Source organism: Cavia porcellus, unplaced genomic scaffold, assembly GCF_034190915.1.
Source record: "Cavia porcellus strain 051 isolate PalLab524CR breed Dunkin Hartley unplaced genomic scaffold, mCavPor4.1 scaffold_23, whole genome shotgun sequence".
NCBI classification, from domain to species: Eukaryota; Metazoa; Chordata; class Mammalia; order Rodentia; family Caviidae; genus Cavia; species Cavia porcellus.
The window spans coordinates 37348520-37362512 of record NW_026947506.1 but is presented as its reverse complement, the minus strand read 5'-3'; the positions used below and the strand labels follow the sequence as shown (position 1 = coordinate 37362512).

General features: G+C 45.0%; 1 protein-coding gene across 12 annotated transcripts in view; it reads right to left on the bottom strand.

The window, feature by feature from the left end:
* Positions 1-12793: 12793 nt before the first annotated feature.
* Trrap (transformation/transcription domain associated protein) overlaps positions 12794-13993 on the bottom strand; it is a 116749-nt gene continuing 115549 nt past the window's right edge. For all 12 annotated transcript variants that reach the window (XM_063234157.1, XM_063234162.1, XM_063234161.1 and 9 more), the window contains one exon: positions 12794-13964. In XM_063234157.1, coding sequence (XP_063090227.1) covers positions 13680-13964 — 285 coding nt within the window. In that variant the 3' untranslated portion in view covers positions 12794-13679. The remainder of the gene's footprint in view (positions 13965-13993) is intronic.

The window sequence follows — 13993 nt, the reverse complement described above, 5'->3', positions numbered from 1 at the left end:
CATATTGCTAAATCTTTCAGTCCAAGAGCATGGGCTATTTCTTCACTGTCTTAACATTTTCTTTGATTTCTTTCCACATTTTGTTTGTAACATATCACGTGGCAAGTCTTTTACCTCCTTGACTGGACTTACCCTTAGATATTCCTTCTAGATGCCATTGAAACTGCTTTCCTGAGTTCCTATTTGGATCATTTTCTGCTGCTGTACAGAAATGTTAGCTACATCTGTGTGCTGACCTTGTAGCCTGGCATGTCCAGGTTTGTTTGGTAGCTTGCTAGTGGATTCTTTGAGATGTCCTACATATAAGATTATGTCGTTAGTGAATTGAGATAGTTTCACATCTCAATTATAATTTGGATGTCTTATTATTTAGTAGCTCTGGCTTTTCAGTACAATGTTAAATAGTGGTGAATGGCAGCTCTGACGTGGTCTTCATTTTAGGAGGAATGCTAAAGGCATCTTCTACATAAATTAAAATGTGTATTTGCCCCCTCCCATTCTATGATGGTTACACTGATTTTCTTCCATTCCTAGACTACATCCCCACTTGTTCATGGTAAATAATCCTTTGAATATGCAGCAGGGACTCCACTTTTTAATACTGTATTTTTGTTTTCAGACAAGGCTTCTCTGTGTAGCCCAGGCTGGTCTTGAATTTGAGATCTTTCTGCCTGTCTCCCAAAGGTTGAGATTACATGTGCACCACCAGGTCCAGCTCAATTTGTCCTTCTGTTGAGGATTTTCATGTCTTTATTAATACGGGACACTGATTTGTACAGTGTCTTTGTTTGGCTTTGGTACCAGAGTACAGTGGTAGTTTATGGTTTCATAATGTTAGGAAGCATTCCCTTTCTTTGAACTAGGAGTGAACAATTTCCCAACAATGCCCCTACTATTCATAGATGCATTTAGATTTCTTGTTTCTTTGTGATTCAGTTCTGGTAGTGTAAGGTGTATGTTTCCAAGAAATTTCATTTAAGTTACCCAATTTGTTGACATACAACTGTTCATAGTATTCTCATGCAGTCTTTTTTTTTTTTTTTTTTTTTTTTTTTTTTTGGTGGTACCAGCGTTCGAACTCGCGACCTCTCACTTGCCAGGCAGGCGCTTATGCCAGCCCCTTTCATACACTCTTACTGCCCCCTTTTTGGATTTAGTTGGTTCTTTCTTAGCTAAAGTTTTGTTAATTTTATTACCTTTTGAAGAACTACTTTATTTTTTTCTCCTATTTTCTTTGCTTTAATGTTTTCCACTTTTGCTAGCTGTGAGTTTAGTTTGCTCTTTTTGTCCTTAAAATGCAAAGTGGGTTCCTGCATAGAGACGTCTTATTTTTTAGTATGTTTAGAGCTACAGATTTCCTCCTCAGTGCTGCTTCCACTGCATCCCAAAATTTGGGTATGTTTCATTTTAGTTATCCCGGGATTTTTTTCGGGTTCTCTTTCAGATTTTTTCTTTGACCCCTTGATAAGAGTGTCTTCTTTTATTTCCACACAACTGTGAATGTCCCAGTTTCCTGTTATTCTAGCTTCACTACATTGTGGTCAGAGAAAACTTTTTTTTATGGTTTTGGTCTTTTTTGTTTTTTTTACTGTTTTGTGTATTCTTGAGAAGAATGTGTCTTACGTTTTGCTGGCGGGATATTCCCTGTATGTCTGATAGTTCAGGCCGTCTGTGATGTTCAAGTTGTACATTCCCTTAGGGATTTGTCTAGTGCTCATTAAAAAGTGGGGTACTGAAGTCTCTGAACCTTTGTAAGCTGTCTTATTCTTTAATATTGTCTATGTGTGTTACAGCATCTCTGGTTTTATCTTTGAAATGCATTGAGTTTCTTAATTTGTCCACTGTTTTGTTTTGGTTTGGTTTTCTTCAAGTTTGGGGGCGTTTTCACTCAGTTTTTCAAACACTGACCCTTTCTTTCATCCTCTTCCCCATATGCAAAGGTTTTTCACTTTCCCACACGGCTGTGTGCTCCCCAGCTGTCAGGTGCCCTGAGTGGCCATCCTTTAACTCTCCCTTGGCTGGGAGCCTTTCCTAGCATCCCTCTGTTCACAAGGTCCTGCTCTCTTGCACTAGCTGTTTGTGGCAGAGTAAGCTCTGTCTAGGCCTGTGTTACCTGCACGCTGCAGTAATCAGAGCCTGGTCAGGCACCCATTACTCTCCATGAGGTGCTGCAATGACTCTCTGCTACACTCCTGTGTGAGGTTTTTGGCCACAGCAATAAAAACGTAAAGACAACTTAAAAGGAGAACAACTTATTCTGGCTTAGTTTCAGAGGTTTTGGTCCATGGTCTGCTGTTCCCATTGCTTTTAAGTGAGGCAGAACATCATGGTGGAAGGATGCAGCTTCATGGCAGCCAGGAACAAAGAACAGGGAATGACCCCAAGAGGAAGGGCGGGCTAGACATACAATCCAGAATCATGTCCCCAGAGACCCGTTTGCTCCAACTGGGCCTCACCAACTGGGTTCTGTCAGCTGTGAACTCATCAATGCATTCCCCAGTCGGTACAGGTACTGTCCTCATTAGCCAGTCCTTTCCCAAGGTTTCCCTAGACCTCACCTCTAAACGTTGAGGACCTGGCCCTCAATGTGAGTCTCTGAGATACTTCATGTTTAAAACAAAACAGTTCCCCTCCTCCTCTACCCTTCATTCTCCGCAGAGCAGCCATGGAGGGCGCCCTCTTCCCACAGGAGGGGAACAGGGCTGAGTCACAGGCCCAAGGCTACCACTTCTTCTCCCCTGTGGCCCTGTCCTTGTCCAGAAGATAAAGACAGCCCTACAGTCTGCCTGCCACCAGCTGTGGTACTGTATGCAGTGCGGCTGGTGGGGTGTCAGTCCGTGACACTGCTGCAGGAAACTGGGCAAGACCTCATGGTGGCAGGTAGTGCTGCCGTCCACTTTTCATCCCGAAGGCCAGAGTGTCTGCCATTCTGGCGAGAAGACATCTGTGCCTGAGCTTAGCATTACAGAAAAACACTTCAGAGGCCTTGAAACAACATTAGGAGAAATCAGACTAGAGGAAAAATAAACCCAGAGCCCATTAATAAAAGATCTGGAAAGCTCTAATTCTTTACTTGGGCTTAAAGTGAACAGTTTTACAAAAGAATTTAAAGAAATTAAGTATATAGCACAGGTCAAGCTGAGATAAGAAACTGCTTAATCATGAGGAGACGCCTTCATATGTATCTGCTACAGCAATTAAAAGCAACCAAATCGGCCCTAAAACCCATCAGAAAAGAACTTTAAAGAAAAGGCTCTGGACCAAAATCGGGCCTAAATAAGCTAAAAACATAAAGCTGCTTTCAAAAGAAGCTGAAAGAGTGCATGCATGTGCTGAATGAAACGTTATCACCAGATGGGACCAAAGAGCATGTAGGTGAGCCCAAGGTCAGCCCTGCTGCCAGTGACACAGACCAAGCTAGCCGCGATCAGCCAGCACCTGACCCATGAAGGACCAGGCATGGAGGAGATGTGCCGGCAGGAATGTGGAGCTGGGTGGTGCAGCTGTGGTAAGAAGTGGAAATCCCTTCGTTAAACAGGATTTCTGAAGGAACTGATATGGCTGACTTATGTTCTCTTAAGTTTAAAAAGAAAAAAACTATGTGTTGAAAGTTGAAATGTAAAGGAAGTCAGCAGTGTTCTTTAAAAATACTACTAATGATCTGAAAACATTCCACTAAAGGCAGAAACAATGGTAGAAAGAAAGCCACATGTCCAAGTTGTGACAGAACTTTGTTGTGGTAAAGAAATGAATTCCTGAAAGATATTTAATCAATGTGAATTTCCTGTGAAAAGAGGACAGACTGAGGCAATTTCAAAAAAAGTCAGCCATGAACAGGAAAAGCTAGACCCTGGCGAAGACCAGAACTGTCCCACAAACACAGTTTTCTGTAGCTGGGCTGTTTCAAGGCCAGCCAATTTCTCATGACAGAAACCACACGGGGAAATGAAAGGCTAAACATTTCGAGAATAATCCTTATGTCCTTGATATGGCAGGGAAGCAGGTGGCAGAAGCCCAACAGCCCTACGAGAGCATCTCCTGCACAGCAGGTTCAGAGGAGCATGTGGTGCAGGGACCCGAGGTGTGGCGCCGGTGGCACTCACGTCCCCATAGCCTGAGGTGTCCAGGGAAAGGATCATCTACTGACCATGCCAGTCGGCCCGATCATTAGGCAGAACCTAAACACGTGGGGTCCCCACCATGCACACCCCTGAGTTCTGTCTGGGGCCTTGGTCCTCCTTCAGGGCCAGATGTTACCAAGGTGCCTTGGGAACCAATCCTGCTCCCTCTCCTAGAAAACGAGGGTGTCACTTGCTAGGGATTCTGTCCTCCAAGGACTTCTGCTGGCCTAGCACACACATCACTGGCCGTGGAAGCATCTGGATTCTGTTACTCACACAACCCGGGGCAGACTCCCTTTCCTATGTGCCTGGCTCTGGAAGATCCAGAAGCACCTTTATCTGCTGAAGGAATTTTGGTTTTTTCCCTATTTCCTTTAGTGTGGATATTAAGCAAGAGTCTTGGTCGAATTATTCTTAGACAGTGATGAGTATATGACAATATTTAAATGTGAATCACACAAGTTAACTGCTTCCATGTAATTCTACTTGTAGGTAGTGTTAATACAGAATTTTATTGTTCCTTAAAATAAATAGCAGTACTTTCTTGTCTTTATTGTAAAATGATTTCATCTTTTTCTCTGGGTTTTAGTCTATTACTGAACTTGTAAGGGTTCAGACGGAAGCTCCACAGCACTGTGACTGAGATAGGACTGATAAAAGTGCATTATGCCACATGAATCTTATCGCTCACTTATTTCCATCTCACTTGGCTCCTGGCCACTGTAAGGAACAGTACTTTTGCTATTTAATGAGTTTCTTTATTGGCAAGGAAAGAGTAGTTTTCCTGTCTCTACAGTGACTGAAATTTCCTCTCATTAATTTAATATGGGCACTTAAATGATTATCCAAGCGCTGAAATGGAAATTCAACAACAATTACAATTATTTGGGGCTTGCTTTGCAAATGCACTTTATTTAAAAGTGGCAGCCCTGGGTTAATGGTTTCTTTTTTCTGCCTCCAGCTGCCGCCAGGTGCCCCATGACTTATGTCAAACACCTCAGTCTATTTTAAAGACAAATATGTTTACTTAAATTTTAGTTTACAATTTAAAAATGTATACTTTTGCAAATTGTAAGTCAACAAAAAATTGATAGACACAATGTCTGAAGAATGGCATCACCGTGTACATGGTAGACTAGGAAACTCAGGCTCTCACATGCTTCTTGGAAACACAGATGAACAAGAGACTGGCTAAATACTTTCTTCCTAAACTGTGGAAGGAGCTGAAGATCTATAGCAACCAGGCAAATGCTCTCGCAAGAAAAAGCTATTTGAGGTAGCAGGAAATTTGGTTGCATTTGACATGTTCACCCTCCTAGTCTGGCATAAAAGCAGTGACCCAGTCCTAGTTCCCTCCTGTGACCAGAAAGGGCAACGCAAACTGAATTTGAAATGTCTGAGCTTCACGGTCCTGCCTGTGTCGCCTGAGCTCAAGTGGTAAAACGCAGGCACAGCTGGGAGCTCAGGCTGGGAGACGTGAGGGAAGCAGCAAGTGTGACTGGAAAACCCCCAAGAACGCAGAACTCTAAGGGGACCTCAGCCAGAAATGGCTGACTGCAGAAGACGAAGGTCTGAGACCTGAGAAGCCGGGAAGCAAGCCTCAAAGGAATACTAGGACATTTAAAAGCCACTGAGCAATGAAACAAACACAAAACCACATACACAGGCTTAGGGAGGACCTGTGCCTAGAAGGGACCCTGAAGACTAGGACGGTTACTGAAGCCCTGGTCCGTCCCGCAGGTAGCAGGCTTGGAGGAGAGGCTGCTTCCCAAGTAACCTGTTTTCAACAAGAGGTCAAAAGACCAACACGAAAACACTGTCCATTCAAAGGACTAGCATATCTACAGAGATTGTCCCTGAAGATATGACTCATGAGACTTTTATTAAACATAATCATTCTAGTATATATATATTTTGAACATCATGTTGCACATAATGCAATTTGTCAACTTAAGAGTTTTTTTTTTCAACAGAGTCTTAAAAATGCTCAAAGAGCTAAAAGGAATCAGAAAAATGATATGAGTTAAAATGATAATATCAAAGACGTGGATTATAAGGACTATACAGAAATTCTGGGGCTGAAAATTTTAACAACTGAAAAATTCACTAGAGACATTCAACAGCAAACCTGGAGCCAGTGATCTCTAAAAAACAGCAAAAACTTATTTTTTTCAGACAGGGTCTTGCTATGAAGCCCAGACTGGCCTTGAACTCATGGCAGAACTTTCTGCCTCGGCCTCCCAAGTGCTAGATTACAAGTATGTTCCACTGTACCCGGTGGAATCAGGGGTTTTGAAGGAACAACCAGTGATCTTGAAGACAGTTCATTTGAAATTGTCAAGTAGGAGCAAAAAGAATAAAAAAAGTAAACGGCCCCACGGATTTATGGTATAAAAAGTGGACCATGTATGCATATAAAAATCTCAGGGGTAGAGAGAATGTCCCCAGTCTGAGGAAGGCTTGGCAAACCCCAAGTAAGACAGACCCATTCCAATACATGTAACTAAAATGTTACAGGGCAAAGACAAAGAAAACTTTGACAGCAGCAAAAACCATGTACAGGCTCTCCAGTAAGGCTGAAGAAATTTCTCAGCAGAAACCTTGGTGACCACAGATGTAGAATGAGCTATTTAAAGCCTTGAAACACTGTCGAGAGTTCTACATCTGGCAAAACCATTCTTCAAAAAGAAGGGAGAATCAGGACATTTTCTGATTTTAAAAAAAGCTGAGGGAGTTCATGACCACTAGACCTGCTCTGCAAGCAATGCTTCAAAGCGAGTCCTTCAGGCTGAAAGGAAAGGACATCAGACAGTAATGAAACATAAAATGTAAATTCTTCACTGAAGGTAAAAGTGTGAGTAAATTTTTAAAAAGCTGGTATTGCTATAACTTTGATTTGTAACTCTGCTCTTTACTTTTTACGTAACTTGACAATTGCATAAAATAATTGTGAATTTATGTTAAGAATAAACAAGTATAAAGATATGTTTGTGACTTCATTAAGAAAGAGTCAGGGGACAGAGTGCTAAAGGAATACTTTTGTGTGTGATTAAAGTTAAAACGGTATAAATTCAAATTAATTTTTATAACTTTAGGATGTTAAGAGTCACTTACGTGATATCCACAAAGAAAAGATCTATACCCACAAAAAGAAACAAAAAGAATTCAAAATGTGTTCCACAAAGAAGTGAAACGAACATGCAAGGAATCAAAATTGAAGAAGTGAGGATCAAAAAAACCTAGCAGAAAATGACAAAATGGCAAAATACACTTTTATCTGTAATTACATTAAATGCAAGTGTATTAAACTCTCCAATCAAAAGACACAGGTTGACAGAGTGAATCTGAAAAAGAACAGGCTCCAACTATAATCTGTTTGCAAGAGAATCACTTTAGACCTAAGGACATTCACATCACAGAAAGTCAATGAAAGGGAATGAAAAGAAAGTCAGTGTAAACAGCAGATGTGTGCAGGAGCCGCTGGACTCTCGGCAAGCAACAGGCTAAGTACACACTGTTAGGACACAATGGAGGATGTTATGTAGGGACAGGAGAGTCAATTCAACAAGAGGCCAAAAGTTACCACCAGATACTCACCAAAGCTAGAACTCCTAAATATAAAAGGCACACATTTTGAAAAGAAAAAAAAAAACAGCAATCATTGATGGGTTCTTGTATGGGACTGTGCCAGGTTCTACCCGGTGCCAGTCTACCACGGTGCTGACCCTAAAACACTGTATCTCTTCTACACCGACTCCCGTGTCCTCCTAGTCCCCCAAAATAAACTGAGCCAAAGGTCCTCCAATCCAGTCTACGGTCCGCTCGGGCAGGCTCCACCCTACAGCAAAAGGCCCTCCAGTGCTCTCCTGACACAGTGGCCTGTCCACTCACGGGGTCGCCACCTCTTCCCAATCCCAAAAAGTGACTCCCTGGCTTTGTCTCTGGCAACAAAGCCTTTTTCGTATCTCTGTCTTTGCCTCTGAAGTGCGGCAAAAGGCTGTAGAGCTTAACAGTGTAACCAAGTGGGCAAGAACAATCTTCAAGAATTAGATGTTTTTCTCTTCCAGAAGGCTGCCTCTCTAACTTCCTCACCCGCCCTCAGCTCAGAGGAATGAACAGCGAGGTAACAAGACCTCCGCCAGAGAAAGGGATCCGCGGATGCTGGCCCAGAAGGCTGAAGTGTTGTTTCCACCAGGAAGGCAGAGAGCCAAGGATGGCTCGGGATGAAACAGGGCAAAAATCTGTCTTGTCTCATTATTTCCCTGCTATTAATACAAGCTTTTGGTCCAAAACAAGGTGGGATGGAGATATGAGGCAGTAAAAGACCTCACCATTTCCTTGAGCACTAGCTTAGAATAAATCCTTCCCCGAGATTCAAGCACCACAAATTGCAGTAACAAAACCACTTTATACTCATTAAGAAGATGTATTACCAGCTTTCCCACTGATGGGACCAAATCCCCAATACACAGGACTTGAGAGAATTTAAGTACTTTGGTTCACTGTTTCAGAGGGATCACTGCAGTTAGCTGGTTTCAAAGCAGAAAGAGCATGGCAGGCAGGCGTACTGGAAGGATACATCGTTCATGTGGCCAGGGAGCAGATTATCACGTTTTTTTGGAAAGCAAACAGTAGCATGGCCAGTAGCAGTACAAAACTTAGTACCCCACTGTCAATAATGGATAGGGTGGCAATGGATTTAATGCTGATCTCCATCCACTGAGAGCAGAACATACCCTACCCTACGTAGATGTGGAATATTCTCTGGGATCAACCATATGTTAGGCCACAAAAAAGTCTTCATAAATTTTAAAAGAATAAAATCATAGTATCTATATCCAATCATGCATGAGGAAAAACTTGGATACTAACAACGAAGGAACACTGGAAAGGGTACAAATGCATGAAAATTAACATAACCTTGCACAGCCAATGAGTCAAACAAGTAATCACAGAAAAACCCTTTGAGACAAATGAATATGAAAACATGATATAACTAGGAATAAACTCTCATACACACACTTGATTTTCTTTTTTTCTTTCCTTTTTTTTTGGTCCCAGGGATCGAACTCACAATCTCTTGTTTGCCAGGCAGGCACTTAGGCCACTGAGCTAAATCCCCAGCTCCACACCTCATTTTCAACAAGAGTGTCAATGACCCCTGACAGGACAGTTGCCAATAATGGTGTTGGGAAAGCCAGACATGTATGTGCAGAAGAATCCAGTTGGACACCTACCTTATACCACATACATACATTAACTCAAAATGCATCAATGCCATTTGACCAGTCTTTTTTGCAAGGACTTGTGATCTTGGATTTGGCAAGGACTTCTGAGATATTACACCAAAAACAACAAGCAACATACCAAAAAGTGAAATATATTACATAAAAACTAACTTGTGTATCAGTAGACTGTCAACAGAATGAACAGACAACCCACACAATGAAAAGTTATTTGACCATCATATCTTTAAGGGATTAATTCCCAAGCAATATGAAGAATTTTAACTCAACAAGCCAATTCAGAACTGTGCAAAACAGACAGTTCCCCAAAGATACACAATTGGCTTGTGAACACAGAAAGGCATTCAGTATCACTCATCACTGGGGAAATGCAAATCAAAACACAATGAGCAGCTAAGGCAGGGGACAGACCAGGGCGCGGAAGAGCTGGCTAGGGAAACAGGTGTGACCTGCGCTAACACAGAACCCCAGGATGCCTACTGAGTATAGCTCCCAAGGCTCTGTGTGTGGACTCACAGGATGCCCTGACCCGACGCCAGCCAGCCTGCAGAGCGGGGAAGTTTGCACTAAGCCCTTGGCCACCGTGCTCTTCACCACAGGCCACTCTCCACTGCAGCGCCCTTCTTTCCAACTGTTGTTTCTTGGCCTAAACTTGCTCGGTAGAGCACGTTTCTTTTCCTACCTTTAGGAAATGCAAAGCTACTGAGAAAGCAGCTCAGTGGTAAGAGCACCCCGGCTAACATGCAGAAAGAAGGTCGAGGGTTCAACCTAACACGGCAAAGAACAGAATCAATCAATCAATCCAGGACTCATCTTTAAAAAAGAAAGCAAAACCTTGCCACCATTTGTGCTTGTCCTGATTTTTTATTCAGGACAGAAAGAACCTAGAAACCACCTCCAGGGGACTCAAATGCAGTAAAATCCACTTCCTGCCCACTAAGATGGTATGTGAATAAGCTTTCCCACGGCTGGGACAAAATTCCCAACATGCACAACTTAAGAGAAGTAAAGTATTTTGGTTCACCGTTTCAGAGGGTTCACTGTGGTCAGCTGGCTTCAAGGCAGAAAGGGCATGGCAGGCAGGCACGCACCGTTCACGCACCCAAGGAACAGAGCAGGAGAGGGTGCCAGAGTGAGGGGACATGTGTAGCACTTGAGATCACACCTCTGTTACCCACCCTGCCATACACAGAAGTGCACTCATCTCCCAGGGAGCTCCCAAGTCAACCAAGTTGACAAGCATAATAGTCACAAATGGCTATTATAAAAATCAAACAAAAACTAGAAAACAAGTGTAAGCGAAAAAATGGAGAAATTGGGAATCTCACGCTGTCTTGGTAAGTGAAAAATGGTTATGGAAAACAGTATGGCGGCTCCTCCATATGAATGAAAACCATTGACTGTATGATCAACAATCCTGCTCCTGGAGATGGAACTCAAACCATTAAAATCAGGGACTTGAAGAAGTATTTGTATGGCCATGTTCACAGCCACGGTACACACAGTGGAACTGAAAGCCACCTAAATACCCACTAATGTGGATAAACAAGTGGCACACAGGCTAAGTGAAACATCACAGCCTAAAAAAGGACTTTCTGACACAACTGTGGATACGGTGCTAAGAGACAGGCACACAGACAGGCATGATTCTACTTACGTGAGGTCTGTAGAACAGTCAACAATTCACTGACAGAAAGAATGACACCAGGCTGGGGGAGAATGAGGCTTGCAAAGGCTCAGATGGAGAAGATGGAGTTCTGGAAGAGGGGCAGTGGTGCTGGCTGCGGAACTCGAAGCTACTCAGCACCACTGCAGTGCCAGCTGTTACACGGTTGTTATCTAACCTCTCATCACTATCAAAACCCAGAAAGTCTAACAGCTCAGAATGGTGGCTGGCAAAGCATACACGTGGCCACTGTAAACCAGGGCTTTCTCGGGCCTTCCCAGCTCCTGCACACATGGCTTTCCAAAGCCCAGCTCCCAGCCCTGCCACTTCGAGGGGAGAAAGTGAACGCTCATGATTGCCAACTCGGTCTCCTGAATCTGGGTCCTCGTCTGTCCTCCTGCACGGGGAGCTTAGGTGATCTCTCCTGCCCTGGCTGTTGTCCGAAGGTTAAGTTTTCCCGGCAATCAGATCACAGTGTGGCTGCCAGGCAGGGAATCCTGGGCTTTTTTCTAACTAGTAGCACTGACTTGCCAGCTCCAGCAATCTACGGCAAAAACAAACGTTCCACCCATGCCACCACTCACCCCCACACCCTGGTCCACAGCAGGCTCGGAGAGCGCAGGATGACTGGCTGCAGCGGTGGCCTGTGTGCAGCAAGGACTACTGAGAGTGCCTGTGTTTGGCCTGACACCTACGCTATACCCATGAGCTGACAGTCTGCAATCTCAGCTCCTGTCTCTCTAGAATCCAAGAGACTTTCTCACAAACACAGCTCTCTCTGAAACTTGGGAGGTAACTTAGAATGGGAGCGTCCAGGTCCCCGGCCTCCCCTGTCATCTACGGTGCAGTGAGGGGGCACCGAGTTGAGCTGTGTGAGGTTTCTCCAGTACCGGACCAACTACTCACCCTCGGTTAGAAATCCCTCCTCTGTAAAGGACAGCGCTGTCCTTCCCGGGCTGAGGGCCCATCTGTCTCCCAGAACTGAGGCAGAGCCCTCCACACGAGCCTCCGGACCTCTTGCTGGCAAGGAGGTTGCATCTAGGTACAGCCCAGCTACAACAGGACAAATGGTCGTGTCCTCAGACTTCGGTCTGCAATGAGGCACACAGAAGTCAGCTTCAGGCAAAGGGAAGGAGGGGAGGGTCAGGGGCCCAGAGAAGGGGCCTTGCAGATCAGCCACATGCACTGGTACGGGGCTGTGCGCCTTGGAGATCCTGGCGCTTCCCCAGGGAGACTCTTTGACTCAGAATGCAGGTTAGAAAGAAGTAGCAGTCCCACATCTCCCTTTGATGTCACAGCATGTGCTTCAGGACTGCTTCACACCCCAAGGACACTTCTGCTCTGTTCACACCACCTCTCCAGCCTGGCCAGGGTTCCAACAGGATGTGGGGGCAAGAGCTGGAGCAGTGCGGCACACACCAGGCGCTGCAAGCTGAGGCCTCCAGCACGCTTTGCACACATGGTGACATGGCAGTGGCCTGGGACAGACTCAGCTGAAGGGGCACCCAAGGGTGCAGGTGTGCTGCCCTGCTGCCAAAGGAAGGACGATCCACACTGCTTATCACTTGGGGCGCCAAGTGCACTCTGCGTTCGCTTCTGACCCCCAGGCCAAGACCACCCGTGACCACAGGGTCGCCATGCCTGCCCCGCAACACACAGTCACCAAGAAGCTACACCGAGCCACCGCCCACACTGCCCCGTCCCAGCAGTAGAAATGCCTCACAGAAACAGACATTTTAACATAAATAAGGGAGACAAACCCTTTTATAAAATATTTATTCTAAAAAAAAAAATCACACTGTACAAATTTAGATAGAACACTCTCAATGCTCAGATTTATAAAAATGTGAACAAAAGCAACACTAAGGGAGGAAACTTTCACTGCTGTTTTCTTTTTAAATTAGTAAGAAAAAAAAAGATTTCTTTTCAGGTACAATGAGAGAAAATGTCTAGAAGACACCCAGAGAGCCAGCAAGAAAAAGCCCACGAGCTGCCTGCACTGCTCCTAGGCTGGTCCTGCCCAGGGGCCTGTGGACCCCACACAGAGGAGGACGAGACGGGGACGGGGACAGGGACGGGGACAGGGACGGGGACGGGACGGGGACGGGCTCCCCTGCGCAGCAACACGGCCTCCCGAGGCCACACTCAAACTCGGCAGGGTGCTCAGGCCGGTGACACTCAGCTCGACAGCCTGTGCTCATGCAGGGATGAGCACAGTGCTTCTGACTTCTGCGCTTCTAACACCTCGCTTAATGTGTACCCGTCTGTACAAATGCGCAAAGCGTGGTGAGGTGTCATTTCTGTAAAGAGTTAAAAATGGACATCCCGAGTTGTTTCCTGCAGTTCACTCTGTTCACTCATAAGAAGGAGAACCATAAAAAAGAATTCACAAAAAAACCCCAGGCCAGAAATCCTGGTTGCTTAAAAAATCGTGTTAAAAGCTTAGGGTAGGCTCAGCTCTGCCGTTTCTAAGGTCTAGCTGACATCTCCCTCCACCACTGAACTCACCCTCTTTCACACACCAACAATCGTAAAATAATGACAGCCCGCAGAATCGCAGGTCTCCCATAAATAAAATGAAGCAGGCAGCGAGAGGTCACAGAAGCCAGCAGGCTCCTTCACATTCCGGGGGAGAGGCAGTGCTGGTCACAGCCACGGGTGCCAGGCGGGGTCCATGCGGCACAGGTTGTCCAAGCTGTTGGCAGCTGCCACAAGGGTGTTGACTTTGCTCTCCCCACCTTCGAACTGGGCCAGGTTATGCAGACGGGTCATGATGGCAGTAACAGCTTTCTGGACCAGGGAGACCAGTTGTTGGCTGTCCATGTTCTCAGGCTGTCCAGCGGCCGAGAGAGGAGAGGAGGTGTCCTCCTGTGTTTTCTTGTGCCAAGCAATGATCTCATCCCGGAGCACAGTTTTCAGGATGCCATCCACCTGCGTGAAGGAGAGAATTAAAGGACTCC